Here is a 15,455-nt window from a genome sequence, read left to right as displayed (position 1 = left end):
ACGACTGCAGGTATTGTGGTCTATGCAAACATGACTCCTTGTAAAAAAAGGTGTCAGTTTTGTTGCCAGATAGAAGGGTTAAAAAACAATTATCATATTTTTTACTGGCAAATGAGGTTCCAATGGAGGAACACGTTTCATGGAAAAACATTTTTTTGTTGTTTCTTCCAAGTAATCGTTCCACAAGCATAGTCGTGGAAAGGTGAGCACAGTGTTGCGTGTTGGCAATTTTACAGACATTCCTCATGGTCAAAGCAGTGTGCAGATTTAGAAACATCTCCCACAGTACTGAAAGTGATTCCAAGCTTATATCATGCAGACTATTGTGGAGGTGTGCTGACTCCCCCCCCCCCTCCCCACCAGATGTGATTATTTATTGATTTTAATTTTTTTGTCGCATGAGTCAAACCAATAGAATTTTTTGTCAAAGCTCGAAATGTATCCAAATTAAGTGCAAAAACCAGTTTTAAAACGATGGCTTTATTTGTTCACTCATTGGTGACCAGGCTGAGGACATCAACTTGCTACACTCACACTCAAGACCCCGCTTTTATAACGGGCAAGTGATCTCAGAAGAGCCAGCACAGTCCGCTGGTCTCAGAGGCACGGCCACCAAACTGTTACATCATGAACAGGCCCAAAAGGTAGGCTTTAATTCTAGATTTGAAGCTTTCGTGACTGCAAGGATTCATATTCTTAGGTTTTTTCGGTAAAGTCACGTAGGTAAAACATTAAAATTAATAAAAGTAAAATAAAATAAAAATTACGACGTTTCGGAGGCAACACAAGCCTCCGTCTTCAGGTGGAACCGTCACAGCCACGACAGCTGTATCAAGTAAATGAGAGATTGCAGGAGCTACCACTCCCTCTCCAACCATTATATAAACGGAGTGGTAGCTCCTGCAATCTCTCATTTACTTGATACAGCTGTCGTGGCTGTGACGGTTCCACCTGAAGACGAAAGCTTGTGTTGCCTCCGAAACGTCGTGATTTATTTTATTTTATTTTTATTAATTTTAATGTTTTACCTACGTGACTTTACCGAAAAAACCTAAGAATAGGTAGGCTTTACAATGTCACCCCCAACTCACGATCTTCAGTGTTGATGAATTGCATCTGTGTGCGACACCATTGGAAACATCTCCACAGATGAGAAGACTGGATGGGAAGCACTCAATTGGTTAGCAAAGCAGAATGATGGAAAACACCACAACCACCATAGAAATAGAGCAGGCCATTTCAGAATGAAGCGTTGGCACATTATGATTGCAGGCTTAACAGTGAGATGAAGGCCAACACTGAATACTGTATATAAATGGACACGTGGCATAACTATAAGGGCTTTTGATTACATGTGATTATTCAAAGCAGGATTGGTAAAGTCACCAAATAATTTGTCAAAGCTATGGAAACAATGCAAACTACATTATTAGTCACTCATTGTTTTTGGTTGAGGGCCTCAAGGATCTGACCAATGTTGTGCCATTAAGACCCTCAACCACCTGATAACCATACAACTTAAATGATCACGTATACAAGCTCATAATATAGGTTTTTGGGTCAGATCGCGTTATTTATAAATGTGTCGTAACCCTCCACCACCCGACACGGCCAAACAGTAAAAAATGTGTCAAGTTTTTCAAAGGACAAAATAATTCACTTCTTTAGCCCACCGGTGTGTTGAAGAGATAATCAACAGCATTTAAAAATTTGAGTAGCACGACGTTTCGCTGATAATTACATCCAGCTTCATCGGGCAAGAATGGTGAAGCTCTCCTGTTGCTCCCGGTCTTAAATAGAGCAGCAGCAGGGTGACGTCATCATTTAATTCAATCTGGTGCAGTGATTCGAGGGAAAGAGGGGGAGGATATTGTAATTATATAGATTGGTAATCATTCAATTGTAAATATTAGGAATAATACTGGTCGCGAAAGCCTACGTGTTAAATTGACGTATACAAGCGTTTAGCGCACCAATGGTGATTGTTCCAGCTCACCAGTAAGTTTAAAGACAATTCTCACAACCAAATTTTGTAGTTAGAGAAGTGAGAATTTGGTTTGTTTGGCTGTATCGGGTGGTGTAGGATTCTTAACGACATTACTTGACCTAACGATATCAATTTGTGATAACATTGACTGCGAAGACTTGAGTGCTAAGTTATCCGTTGTTGCCGATTCTGGTTGTGCCAACGTTCCTTGAGAAATATCTACAACGCAAGTAGCTTCATGAACACTGACCTCCTGTAGGCGATAGCACCGATTAAGACCAAGGGTTGATTTTGTGCATCGTATGATATGAAGAATGGAATAAAACCAGAGGAACTGCGATAGCAGTGATGTTAAAGCACAGGCTGAAAATAAGTTAGCATTGTCATCTTTAAGAAACACTTCCTTATAATAAAAATACATATACCACAATATAGACTATATTGTAGTCTATATTATAGTCTATATACAATATTGTCTATCAACTGTAATAGTCTTACGAGGGGTCGGAAACTAAAATTATAAGAGCCTTTTTTATCGAATTCAGTAAAAAAAACTCAATATTTCAAGAGCCGCAATGCACGTGAATAGGATATGGTTCTCAATAAACAATCAGGAACAATGGGAGGATTCAATCTGTACTAGCTCTCCTTTATAAATCACACATTTTAATGAAGTGAACGTGCATCAAGGCCCTCTCGTAGCTATCGACAACTGGCCCTTGTCTGGAACAGGGGGTCGGCAATATCCAGGTGAGAAACAAACACCTGCATATTTCACGAGCAGCAATGCAACGTGGACGACGTCACGAAGCAGCCCTTAGAGAGGCTCGGGAGCTGCAGGTTTGCCGACCCCTGGTCTATATAATAGAGGCTTTATTATTACACGATGGTTTCTACTGTGACACACAGTATGTACCATCATGTAGCGCCCTCTAGTGGAGCCCCTTCTGCCAGCAGTGGCGTGAGCAAGCAATTGCAGTGCTGCACCTTTTTTTTTTAATAATCTCTGAAGCGAAACAACTTATTACACGTGCTTCGCTGCTAGGTCAGTGGTGGTTAACGATGACAGTGCAAACATATTTTCAGCCTCTGAAGAATGGCTTAACCGACTTGTTCAATAGAGCTCTAAATTAGCTTCGAGTTTGCTTGAGCTTACTTTATGCCGTTTGCTGCGACTTTCAGACCAACGTGGAGGTAATCCGATTTTTCTGAGAAGGAAATAGGATCATTTAAAAAAATTTGCTAATCTATGTTTACGAGAACATCACGAACACATTATAACTAATTCCCGAAGCCAGAATGTCATCACATTAAAAACTACGTACACATTCATCCAAATCTGTGCAGGCGTCAAGGGTGTCGTCGTGCTGTGATCGCAGACGACAAAGTACGTAACTCAGTGAATATTTAGCCGATTAGCAAGCGTACGAGTCGATTCATTACTGGATTAATGTGGACATCACAGGAATCCAACTGCGCTGTCAGCATCCATTTGCCCAACACGCGCGACACGTTCGTCACGCCGGCAATTCTCGTGTACGGCCATGTGTTTATTCCCTTCCCTCGACTCCGCCCCCACCGGTATAGCCCACCGCACGTACCGGTGCGACCGTGAACGCGCCATCTGGCGCCTCCGAGGGACCCAGGAGCGACACGTCCGAGGTGCGCGACGTCGACGAGCAGACGGACGACGCCACGGACGGGACGGACGACGGCGAGAGGGACGGCGAGGGGGAGAGGCGCGTGCCGGCGGGCGTCTCTGCGGGGACGGGGGCCGTGTCGGGCGAGCCGTAGTCGCAGCCGCTCTCCCGCGAGGTGCACTGCGACGACTCGGAGCTCTCCGTTGCTGCGGACGCACGCAGCGCACACACACCGCGCAAGCCGCGCTTTACTCACGCGGCACGCTGCAGCGAAGCAGTGGGTCGAGGCAAAGCAAAATGAAGTATAAGGCCCTGTGCTCTTTGGTTTTTTCGGTAAAGTCACGTAGTTAAAAAATAAAATAAAGTGAAAAAAACAACTGAATTTAAAAAACTTGATACGGTAATTTTGCTGCGACGGTTCCACCTGAAGACGGGAGCTTGTGTTGCCTCCGAAACGTCGTGATTTAATTCAGTTGTTTTTCATTTTTTCTTTTATTTTTGTTTAATTTTTTAACTACGTGACTTTACCGACAAAAAAAACAAAGAGTATGAATCCTTGCAGTCACGAAAACTTCAAATCTAGAATTAAAGGCCCTGTGGTTCAATGAAAGCACTCTCGATGGAATAACTGACTTTGCTGATATTCGCCAATCAAATATTGGGGGTGCATCACACCACTACTTGATTCAAGTATTGCTTGCCAATGAATCCATTGCAAATGCATCAACTGCAAATGAAGGCTGCCGGATCGACTGGGCTGAATCGATACAATTAAACCTCAATTCACGATCCACAATGACCATATATGGGCAAAGACAATGCCCCTTCGGCCAACACCATGCCTACTTTCTTCCACATATCGGCAAATCTCTGATCGGCGATTTCGTCGGGTGTCCTATTTCATCGCTCTATTACAGCGCAGCCCTGCGATCGCTTGCTCGCTCCACTGCTCAAGGCAAGGGCCCGCACTAGCGGGAACTCCTTTTAGAGGGAAATGTGGCCCACAATTAGCAAAGCGTCAAACGTGCATTCCTTCAGCTCGGCAGCAACGATGGGGATGAATGTATTTCACCCATGTGTGCCTTTTCCTGGCCAGTATCCTTCAATCTCACTCGCTGTTCTTCTAGACCTCTTAGACACATACACTATCGCTCTCCTTTTGTCTCTGGGTCTTCTGCTCGTTTCCATCGACGTATATGTGCAGGGCACATGCACACTAACCCAGGTCACTCTAACAAACGAGCCCAAACGACCGTGGCTCTTCTTTCCTTAACTTTGTCCCCTAAATTTGTTTCCACTTCCAGACATTTTTTTCTCCGGTTTAGAAACTCCAAGAATGCTTCTCATCCAGCTCATCGTGGCCACTAAGTTCTTTCTTTCTTTTTTAACGTAAACAATGTAAAAAATGCAGGTCCGGGTAATGGGAATGAATAGCAGTAGTTACAATGTGCACGGAGTCTGGCACAAACCTAGCTGATTATGTACACATTACTGCTTGCAAGTCACTTGCTTTCTCAGGTTTTTAGAATAATTGATGACAAAACTCAATCGGGAAACACTTTCGCGGTCATCAATTCTGTACGCACAGGCTTCAAGGAATTTCAACACGCTCATAAATTGAAGGTCATGACAACAATGTAAACATTTAGGAATCTCCAACGTGTGCCGAGCAGGGGGCACGCAGCCACCGCGAGGCGCTCTGGGTGCCGGATTCACCCACAGATGTTTACACAGGGCCAAGGCGCCGGGCGCGAAACCGCCGAGGACCGGCGCGAAACGTGGAAAATCGCAACGCACTCATCGAGGGCTGACTGCCGCTCTCGTACTCCAACTCGTCGAGCTCCTCGATGCGGCCACCGACGTCGTACGGCCGCCCCCCTCCCCCCGCCGCCGCCCCCCCTCCGGCAGGCGACCCCCCTCCCGTGCCGCGCGGCGAGAAGGGGATGGCGCCGGCGGCGCCGCACACGTGCAGGTTGAGGGGCCCCAGCAGCGAGGAGGACGACTGGCTGCGGCCCGACGACGACGAGCTGCTGCTGCTGGAGATGGTGGAGTGCGGCCGCTTGAACGGCTGCGAGTGGTCGAAGGACGACACGGCGATGGAGGCGCGCGTCCTAGCCGCGCCTGCGCGGGGCGGGGGAAATCCGCAGAGAGATTTTTGGTTGTAATTTTTATATGTAAAATAATAATCCAGAAACGTGTGACGGTGCTTACGACTTGTTGTAAAGAGGTATTCACGCTGTTGATTAGGCCAGAAGGGAATGGTATGGTTTCAAGGAAGGAATACAACGTCAGAAACTGCGACAGCAGTGGTGTCAATGCGGAGGCTAAAACTACGTTACCATCGTTATACGTAACAAACAGCCCCTTGTAAGCTGAAAAATGTAATCCAAGGAAGATTTCTGCTTGACAGCCAGAACAATTTATTATTTGCAAGGAATTGCACAATACAAACAGGCATACACACAGACACAACCACATACATGCACACGCTCAGATATACAAAGATTCCCTGTGTAGCCTTAACAGGTTATTGATACTCTTTGGTTCTTTCGGTAAAGTCACGTAGATAGAAAAATTAAATAAATAAAACATCATATATGGCTATTGATGCAAGTGTTGTTAGCAAGCACCTATGAAGGTCAGCACGGCACACGAGGGGGTTGGTGGCCAGTACCACGCCTGGCCGCCTTTGTCTCCTTAGTGGATGTGATTAAAGGTACTCATTTGAGGCTGAGTCGACCTAGCGAAGGCCCAGGACCGGTTCAGATAATCTTCACTGGTGTTGGTCGTGACCGTCAATAGAACTCAGGTCACCGGGTTCGTCATGCAGTTTGCCAACCGCTACACAACTGCTCCTACACGATTATGCCACTGCTCCACACACACACGCGCACAAACGCACGCACACACGCATGCACGAGTGCATATGCACACAGGCACTGTGTTTTGAGGTTACATCTCAGCACCTTACCTCTATCCTTCATGATGTAGTCTATGGCACGGTCATTGATGGCTGCATCGCTGGGTTTAATGTCGAGGAAGGGCTTGTTCCCAATCCCCATGGACACCAGCTCTTGCATCCGTATATCTGCCGTTGTGCACACCACCAGAGTTTTTTTTACGTGAACGTACTGGAGAATGAAAAAGCAAATAGAGCACGTGGATCAGGGAAACAAGTGCAAATAATTGGTCGTATCGAATCGCGAAGACAAGTAAGTGGGCGCGGGCTTAGGCAGGCCGCGACACGAGAAGAGATTAAGGCCGATGGATCCGAGCGGCAGGCGAAGGAGAGAACACGCCCGAGAGAATGGCCACCGGAGAGACGGAGCGGTGAGATCGGCTAATTTGCAGGAGTGAGATATACTGTGACATAACAGGGCAGTGAAGGATGGTTAAGCCACTGGAGCTATGCACTTTGAAATCTAGATTGAAAACTAATTTCTTTGGAATTGCTTTTTGTACGCTTTACTGTTTTTTGTGTTTAGTTTGTTGTCCTTCCCCCGCACCTCCAATGAGCACGGTTGGCTACGTACGGTGCGAAAGAAGTTCCACATGCATACATATGTGGTAAGGTGAAATGAGCAACGTTATATATGTGGATATCGAGGTCATTAAGCCTCTGTGGAGGCTTTACAAACATTGGCTGATGAAGAAGATGACGACGACGACGATGACGAATAAATAAAATAATAAACGCAGGCACAGCGTCGTTTGGGCCTCACGTCTGTTGCGGAGAGCTTGCTGCCAGAGGATTTTAGAGATGTCCTCCGTCCAGGCCAGCTTGACCTCGGAAGACGGAGCCTGCAGGATGAACGTCTCGTTGGACTTCCTCCTCCGGAACCAGATCTCGAATCGCAGGCCGCTGTCTCCCACATTTTCCGTCATGCCGATGTCCGCAGTCTACACAACGACATTGCATCAGCTTCACAACATCCGTCACCGTGTGGGCGTGTAGCAGGCGTGCAAAAGGAAGTATTTAGCCTTGCTGTTCCATGAGCTGTCACGAATTCTGGGTTGCAATTTGAGTCAATAATCTATTCTCTAAACGCTTCAGAACTAAGATCGGATGCGTTGATCAGTCAATCCAGCAGAGGGCAGTACGGAAAGAAGATTTTTGATCTGTCTGCAAATTATTTAGAGATACTGCATTGGCAGAAATGCACAAGAAACACGTAACAAAAACCTCAACACATTAGTCAACTCTGTGGCCTCTCTATGTGCGATGAAGGAAGGCTATTACCCTAAACGTTACCTTTTATATATTACATATATTTTAATTGAAGGCAATGTTGTTCACAAATGTGTTACGGATTTATTAAGTGCTATCCCCTCAACATGCGTTGCCCACCACACACAAGGAAAAACGTAAGAAGGATCTGAGAAACTGGTCAAACATCCAAATGCAGGTCCATCCAGCATTTCTGGAGCCTTCTCTAAGGGTTCCCTATGTAAATAAATGACTCCTAATCATCATCATTTGTGAAAATGTTGGTTCAGAGCAGGTCTGTCCACCTTGTCCTCTCACCTAATTTTACGTCAATTGAACTATCGCCCATTATATCACGAGAAGAAGAATCCACGTGGATTTCTGACAGAGTATGACATCTCCCCGTGTGCTGGAGAACAGCCCAAAGACGGCAGATATCACACAATTGCTTCTGTGCTCCTTCACAGTGACCGATCACACGTAAACACTAGAGGGCTCACTTTCCCCCATACCTTGCCGCTGAGAAAGGTTTTTAACACGACAGTCGATCCAATAGTTTAACTTCTCAATTTTTTTAATGTAATATTATTTTTGTGCAGTCACTGGTGGCCAGACTGTCAGCTGAAGCCTGGAGTTGAACCCAGGGTCTCAGTGGCTCCAGCTCAGCACTCTGACCTCTAACCCCCCCCTCGCCCCCCCCCCCCGTCACCTCCAAGGCTTCTGGGAAGTGGGTACTGACTGTCAGCTAGGCCATAGCTTTATTAGAATTAATTAACAGTTTGTACATTAATTCTAGATTTGAAGTTTTCGTGACTGCAAAGGTCCATACTCTTTGGTTTTTTCAGTACACCTGATGAGGGAGGCTTGTGTTGCCTCCGAAACGTCGTGATTTAATTTATTTTTATTTTCCTTTTTACCTACGTGACTTTACCGAAAAAATCAAAGAGTAGTTTGTACATTGTCTAGGCATTGTTATCAGCAAGTGGGCGATTGCTGTTGATGCATTTGCCCCTGAGACGACATGCCCTTGTACCGCAGAAGAGCCAGAATAACGTTTAAAACTCACGACCACGACTAATAACACCGCAATGCCGTTCGCGTACCCAGAATAGCCTCGCCACGGGCACCGTCTCACCTTGTAGGAGTTCTTGTAGACGTACACGTCATAGCCGCCCTCGACGCGCTTCGTCTTGCTGAAGAGCACCATCTCCTGGAAGAGGAAGACGTGCCGCAGGTACCTCCGGCGGCCGCTCAGCACCACCAGCGAGTCCTGGCGCATCAGTTGGCCCTGCTCCTTGAGGTTCACCTGCGTCAGCGGCGGCGCACACACGGAGAGCACGCAACCGGGGCGTCGATTCGTCGATAAGAATTGGCTCTTGCGCTCACGATACGCGCCTCAAAGCGCGCGCGCGATCGTTTATTTTTGTATGAAACTTACGCAAACTATGCAGGATCAGCAAAATGGACTGAATGAGAAACGATGCAAATGAGAGAGCAAGAATGGGGCAAAAGTAACTAACTGTTAGTTACATTGAATCACAATCCAGAATCCTGTCAGTCCACTGAATGGTTGGTGGTGGGGGTGGATCATTGAAGCACGCCAATAACAGAGCGCCGCTTGCTTCATAGCGCATTGGCTCCTGGAGCACTTTGGAGGAAATACTGAACATCCTCAAATATGATCACGTCCAGTTATGTGCTCGGAAGAAGGGCCATTGCCCGAAACATCACCAAATATATATACTCTTTGGTTCTTTCGTGATTAAATTTTTTTTATTTTCTACCTACGTGACTTTACCGAAAGAACCAAAGAGTATGGATTCGTGCAGTCATGAAAACTTCAAATCTAGATCAAATATATATATTTATTTTTAATCTCATGGCAGTGTTATTGACAAACTAGTTTTTATTGAGTTTCCGGAAAAATCACCTATTCATACTCATAAGTCCGTTGAACTTCTTTTGCCCCACACGTAGCCAACCGTGCTAAATCGGAGGTGCGAGCGAAGGACGGCAAACGAACCACGCGACCCGCGGCGGCCGAGGAAAAAACCGAAACCCCCCGGCGGCTCCACTCACGTCGCAGTCGCGCAGGGCGTCCATGGCGAGCAGGTCGTTGCCGTGCCGCAGCTGGAAGCGGACCAGCTCGAGCGCCGCCCTCAGCTCCGAGAGCTCCTGCTCCAGGGCGTAGCCCGGGACGGCGGCCCCGGGCAGCGGGGACGGCGGCGGCGACGACGACGTGGGAGAGGCGGCGCGCGGCAGGACGCCCCCGTCGGGCGGAACGCCGGCCAGCGAGCTGCACTCCTTAATGAGGTCGCGCAGCAGCAGCGCGTACTTGCTCATGCGCTGGATGGGCTTCAGCAGGTACGACGCCAGGTCCATCTTGTCTCCCATCTCCAGCTGCTTCCGCTGCGTTTGGCGTTCACGAGCAGGGGGTTGGAGGACGGGTAAAAGTTGTGACAAACGATCGTGGAGTCGCTGCGCCACTGCCGCTCCTACCCTTAAAGGCAAGGTGCTCGTAAGCAAAGGGAAATGTCTTTCTTTCCTGCCTCAGCAGCTCTCCCGCTATATATTTCACCTGATGACGATTGCTTGTGTTGCGATCGAAACGCCGTGATATTGTTGTTATTTTTTATTTTTATTTTTTATTTTTTTCTATCTACGTGGCTTTACCGAAAGACCCAAAGAATATGAATTCCTGCAGTCACGGAAGCTTTAAGTCAAGATTTAAAGGTCTTTCTGTTTAGCCGTACACAATCCTAGGGCTTGTTGTTGCCGTATTTTCTCCGTGCTGCATCACGCGGGTCGAAGGGGTGCGCACAGCACCGATCCAGACATCACTCGCCACTGATGTTTGCTGCAGCCGATAATTAAACGCGGTAGTTCAGTGGTGGTAACCACTCAGCCGCTGTCTTAGTTGCGGTCTCATTATCTGGCCACTGCCATAGGAAAGTGGAATACCCATCACTGATCCCAGACCACCAATGAAAATCAACACTGCCTGGGGTAATGTCACATTTTTGTGCAGAAAGGAATGAATGAATTACCTTGAAGAAGGCGTTGCCGTGACTGGCCAGGAGTGCATCCGACTGTGGCTTGTTCTTGCTGTATAGGGCGTACATCTCAAACTGCTTCTCCTGAACAAATAAAAGCATAGGTGACATTATTGAATATTATATGATGTCCAATTATACGGAGAATCTACACCAATACCAAACAAGGCAGAAAACGCATCCAATAGTCATGTAACATTCCAGCCCACGTAAGATGTCACGTGGTGTGCATCTAAACAAAAAACCAAAAAACTGATGCTTAGTTTCAAATCGCGGCAGTGATGATGCAGATTGCATCTCAAAATCGCCGAGTAGGAACTACAGACAAGCTGGAAGGCTGCCAGGTGGTGATCAGTGCTCTATATATTAGGATGTTTGCTGCCGATTATATTCGTGGGCGTTTTATAAATGTGTCAGCAAACCGGAGCGCCCGGAGAAAACCTAAGCATGTGACGGGGCAATACTCTCGCCCGTACAGCATGGACAGATGATATTAATCCTGCATTCTGCTGGCGAGGCCAGGGAATGGCTCCTCGTGGCCCCCGGCAAGGGAGTTCAACGACATCTGTGTGCGATCCACCCACCCTCGCTGCCTCCACAGTGCTGGATTACCAGCCACGTGCATAGCCACCATCACCACCACCGGCGATGTGAAGGTGCATGATGACGTCATGTGTCATGACGTCATGAAGAGGGGAGGCTCGGCGCGCTTTCATCACTAACTCTCAGGCAACCCGATTGGTTAATTTGGCCGTTTTCTCTGATTTAAGTCCCGAATGAACAACTCAGCACTAGGATCTAATTCAGATTTCTTCATCTTTACGGGAATTATCGTGCACTCCCCTGCCACGCCTCAGCCCCCACCGTTACAGACAGATGGGCAGAGATGATGCAGCACGAAAGAACAGTTCCTCTCATGTTATATGAGAGTACCTCTCATGTTATATGGGAGTAATTGCTGCAGTATTATTAAATAAACATTAAATGGCATGGGGCCGCCTATGAAATAAGAACGAGGGTAGTTTGCGTTCAAGGGTGCAGCTACCCACAAGGTGGCTTTGGTTCTCACATTCGTGACTTCCTTTGTAGTTCATGAAAAGAAGGCAAACAATGCGTGTTTATTTACGGCATTACCGCACAATGGGGATTATTCATGCATAACACCAGCACAACATAATAGTGAGGAGTTACAGAATGGAATGTCTGCATGCAGAGCTTAGATTTTTTGATTTATGGGCCCTATTTAAAAAACCCTCCAACATCGGATTGTCACAATTAACTTTAATTTTTCGCACCAACAGTTCATTTGCATGCACACAAAGAGCTCATTTTATAAAAGACTGAAGAGGCCACAGAGTGGCAGATGCCAATATTCCAACACTTCTCAGGGTAGCTAGCGAATTACACCAACTTGATTTGAAGCTTTCGTGACTGCAGGAATCCATCCTCTTTGCTTCTTTCGGTAAAGTCACGTAGGCAGAGGACGACCGCTTGTGTTTCCATCGAAACGTCGTGATATATTATTTTTATTTTATTTTTCTACCTCCGTGACTTTACCAAAAGAACCAAAGAGAGTATGCACCAACTTGCGTGCAACTCCCGAAACTTGCTGGGCCGTGAGATGGCCAGTACAGAATGTGTAGGTTCATGAATGTGCCTGCAGGGACCTGCGATTGTCGACTAAACCCATCACAACGGTGGCTTTCCTGCATGTACGCCAGTTTCCTCACTCGTACAAAACGTTCTTGAAAATGGAATTGACCAAACATCGCAATACAGGACCCTGCTGAACGACTCCTGAGATGCAGCGAGTCTATAATGGATCATAAACAATAACATTGTACTCTCATTTTTGTCATGATTACAAAAACTCAGAATACGAAGTAGATTTTGAAGAGGGAGAACAACAAATAGAGTGCAACAAGGTGAAAAATAAAAGTAAAAATAAGTCAAATAAAAAAAGATTTTATTTTATTTAAAAAAATATTTTATTTATTTTTACTTTTATTTTTCACCTACGTGACTTTCCCAAAAGAACCAAAGAGTATGGATCCTTGCAGTCACGAAAACTTCAAATCTAGAAAGTGCGCAACAAACCTGGAGCAATACTTGTATCTTATTTTTAAGGGATTTAAAAAAAGTCATGTAACTTCGGCTGAACCAGCCAAAGCCAACTTCAATACATATAGCCACCGCCGGCAGAGAAACGTGGAATTTCCACCCCTCGCTCAGGGCTACATTAACAGGACGAGCGTGCCCCCAGCCCACGCTCATTCCAAACAAATGGAAAACCCTGCTTGGGAAGCGGGCCCAAGAAATCGTGACCGCTTAATTCCATAAACCCGCGACCGCTGTGTGCAGGGCGGGGCGGCACTCACGTAGCGCAGGAAGCAGTGGCTGACTCGCAGCGGGTGGCTGAAGCACTGCTCCAGCTCGCGCAGGAAGTAGCGAGCGTGGAAGTCGTGCAGCTTCTCCAGGTTGCCGAAGATGACGGAGCGCTGGCCGCGCAGGTCCTGCGGCGTGTCGGGCCGCTCCAGCTCGGGGAAGTAGCTCTCCTCCACGTAGGCGAGCGAGCGCACGTACTCGCGCTCCGTTGACACCATCTCGGCCACCACGTGGCCCAGCTTGCCGCTGTCACGCGCCAGGAAGGAACGCATGGCCGCCAACGTCAACGCGCACGCACGACGGCCACGCACGCGCAGACGAGCAGGGGGCCCCCGCGATACCGTCGTTGACATATGACGCACGCACGGATGATATCGTCACGCGCCTGTGTGTACGTATGTTGAACTTCTTCCGCAGCGTAGATAGCCGACCGTGCTAATTGGAGGTGCGGGAGAATGTAGGTATATTGAACTTCTTTCACACCATACGTAGCCAACCGTGATAATCGGAGGTGCAGCCGTAGGTGGCGTTGGTGTTTCGCACACTCAGATGTTTCGCTGGGACGAGTCTCATCGGCTTGTCCTCGTTAAAGTAAGATCGCTGATGTTGTTTGTTGGAATGGTGTAGAAATATCCAGGCAATGGTGGAGATTTGAATGGCTCAAGTCATCGCATTAGTGGGTAAGCAAGCACGTCAGAGTTCAAAATAAATAAATCTGATTTTGATGTATTATTTCTTGATGTCCATTTATAAATGTTTTCACAGTTCACATTATTGTGGGACATAACGTTTGAGGTTTATTTTTTTGTAACACAGCAAGTTATGCTGTAATTGACCGCCATCCCCTACACCTCCGACGTAATTGCCGGGAGGCCCCCAAATCAGTGGTCACACAAAACGTTGAGCAGCCGCTGATTATGTAGCCAATGGCATCTCATTCTACACAGGTTTAAACCCCAAAAGTGTGCGCAAGGTCTGCCTAATCTCCCCCCAGGGGGCCCCATTCTCATCATCGTAGGGGGCTGGTTTTTTGCCTCCTCATTTTTATTTTACCATGGCAATAAGCCCAAAAAAAATCCCATAATTGGTCACAGCCAGGGCCACATTAACGATTCAACGCGTAGGTGCGCAAACTCGCCGATCTATAATCACATTTCTTCTAAGCCGCCCTCGTAGAGAGATCTGCCTTCTCAGCGAAGCACAAGTCCCTTTCAAAGTGCAGAATGCTCTGCCGCTGACCAGAAGCTTGGACTGTGCAGCGCAGCTCCGCAGAGGCTTAGATCCGTCGGACGGATCTAAGCCTCTGCGCCCTTCAAATAATGCCCGTGGCGTTTCTTAGTCCTGCTGTCAAAATTATTGCTAATTTGAGCCAGACGTCAATACGACATATGGATTAATGTCAAGTGAATATGAATTGTTGTTCAATAGACAATACAAGTAATTTAAACGCAATGTATTATTACAATAATAATTTCCAGCCCCTTTGTCATATCACTGCTGGATGAAGGCTTCCCCGTGCCGTATTGGTTGTGAGGGTTGTTTGATCATACTTCACCAGGCTTGTGAAGCCGCGGTGCATATGCGTGGAAGCATAGAAGAGCAGTGCTGCTGCTCTCAATGTAACCCCACGTATGGTCCATATAACTGTAGAGCGTGTTGTGTTTATGTGGTGTGAGATTTGCTGCTGCTGTAAATAGAAATCCCCGTGGGACCACTTTGCAAATTAGGTAAATGAACCATAACTGCCATGTGTGATATAATAGAGCTCTTGTGAAAAAAGTTCATGAAGGTCAACCTCACAGGCCTGCTTTGGATAATCTTGATGAAAATTATTAATATACTGCCATCATCTGGCTGTTCGAGTCTATTGAAATGAAACTCCAAACAACAATATAATACAAAACGTATGCGTAAAACTGTCAGTGCTGGCAAATTGACTCCAATTTTCAACAGGAAGGTGTAATTCTGCCATTGTAGAACTAAGTTCAGGTAATTTTGTCAACAGAAATATGTAATTGTCTTCTCAAAATTAGGATATTGTCCTGAAAACCAGCTGGCTGCCGTTGTTAGTGCATGTAACGTTTTAAATGCCGAGTTAAATTCCTGGTCAAGGGATCATCGCAGCGCTTCATCCCTCCGACGTTGATACAATGAGTGGCCCGATGTGAGAAGTTATCCTTTGG

General features: G+C 46.7%; 1 protein-coding gene across 6 annotated transcripts in view; it reads right to left on the bottom strand.

Annotated features, from left to right (window-relative positions):
• LOC133350850 (uncharacterized) overlaps nt 1-15,455 on the bottom strand; it is a 173,193-nt gene that overhangs the window by 1,283 nt on the left and 156,455 nt on the right. For 5 of the 6 annotated variants that reach the window (XM_061565644.1, XM_061565643.1, XM_061565642.1 and 2 more), the window contains 9 exons: nt 13,266-13,518; nt 10,882-10,971; nt 9,914-10,243; nt 8,970-9,140; nt 7,350-7,527; nt 6,599-6,715; nt 5,425-5,748; nt 3,589-3,833; nt 3,144-3,195 (listed from right to left, as the gene is read on the bottom strand). In XM_061565644.1, coding sequence (XP_061421628.1) covers nt 3,166-3,195; nt 3,589-3,833; nt 5,425-5,748; nt 6,599-6,715; nt 7,350-7,527; nt 8,970-9,140; nt 9,914-10,243; nt 10,882-10,971; nt 13,266-13,518 — 1,738 coding nt within the window. In that variant the 3' untranslated portion in view covers nt 3,144-3,165. The remainder of the gene's footprint in view (nt 1-3,143; nt 3,196-3,588; nt 3,834-5,424; nt 5,749-6,598; nt 6,716-7,349; nt 7,528-8,969; nt 9,141-9,913; nt 10,244-10,881; nt 10,972-13,265; nt 13,519-15,455) is intronic. The other variant, XM_061565641.1, reaches the window with a different exon arrangement.

The sequence above is a fragment of the Lethenteron reissneri genome, chromosome 35 (assembly GCF_015708825.2).
Source record: "Lethenteron reissneri isolate LAM-NWPU_2019-01 chromosome 35, ASM1570882v1, whole genome shotgun sequence".
Taxonomy (NCBI): domain Eukaryota; kingdom Metazoa; phylum Chordata; class Hyperoartia; order Petromyzontiformes; family Petromyzontidae; genus Lethenteron; species Lethenteron reissneri.
The sequence above is the reverse complement of the archived record's forward strand: the minus strand, read 5'-3'. Positions and strand labels throughout refer to the sequence as shown.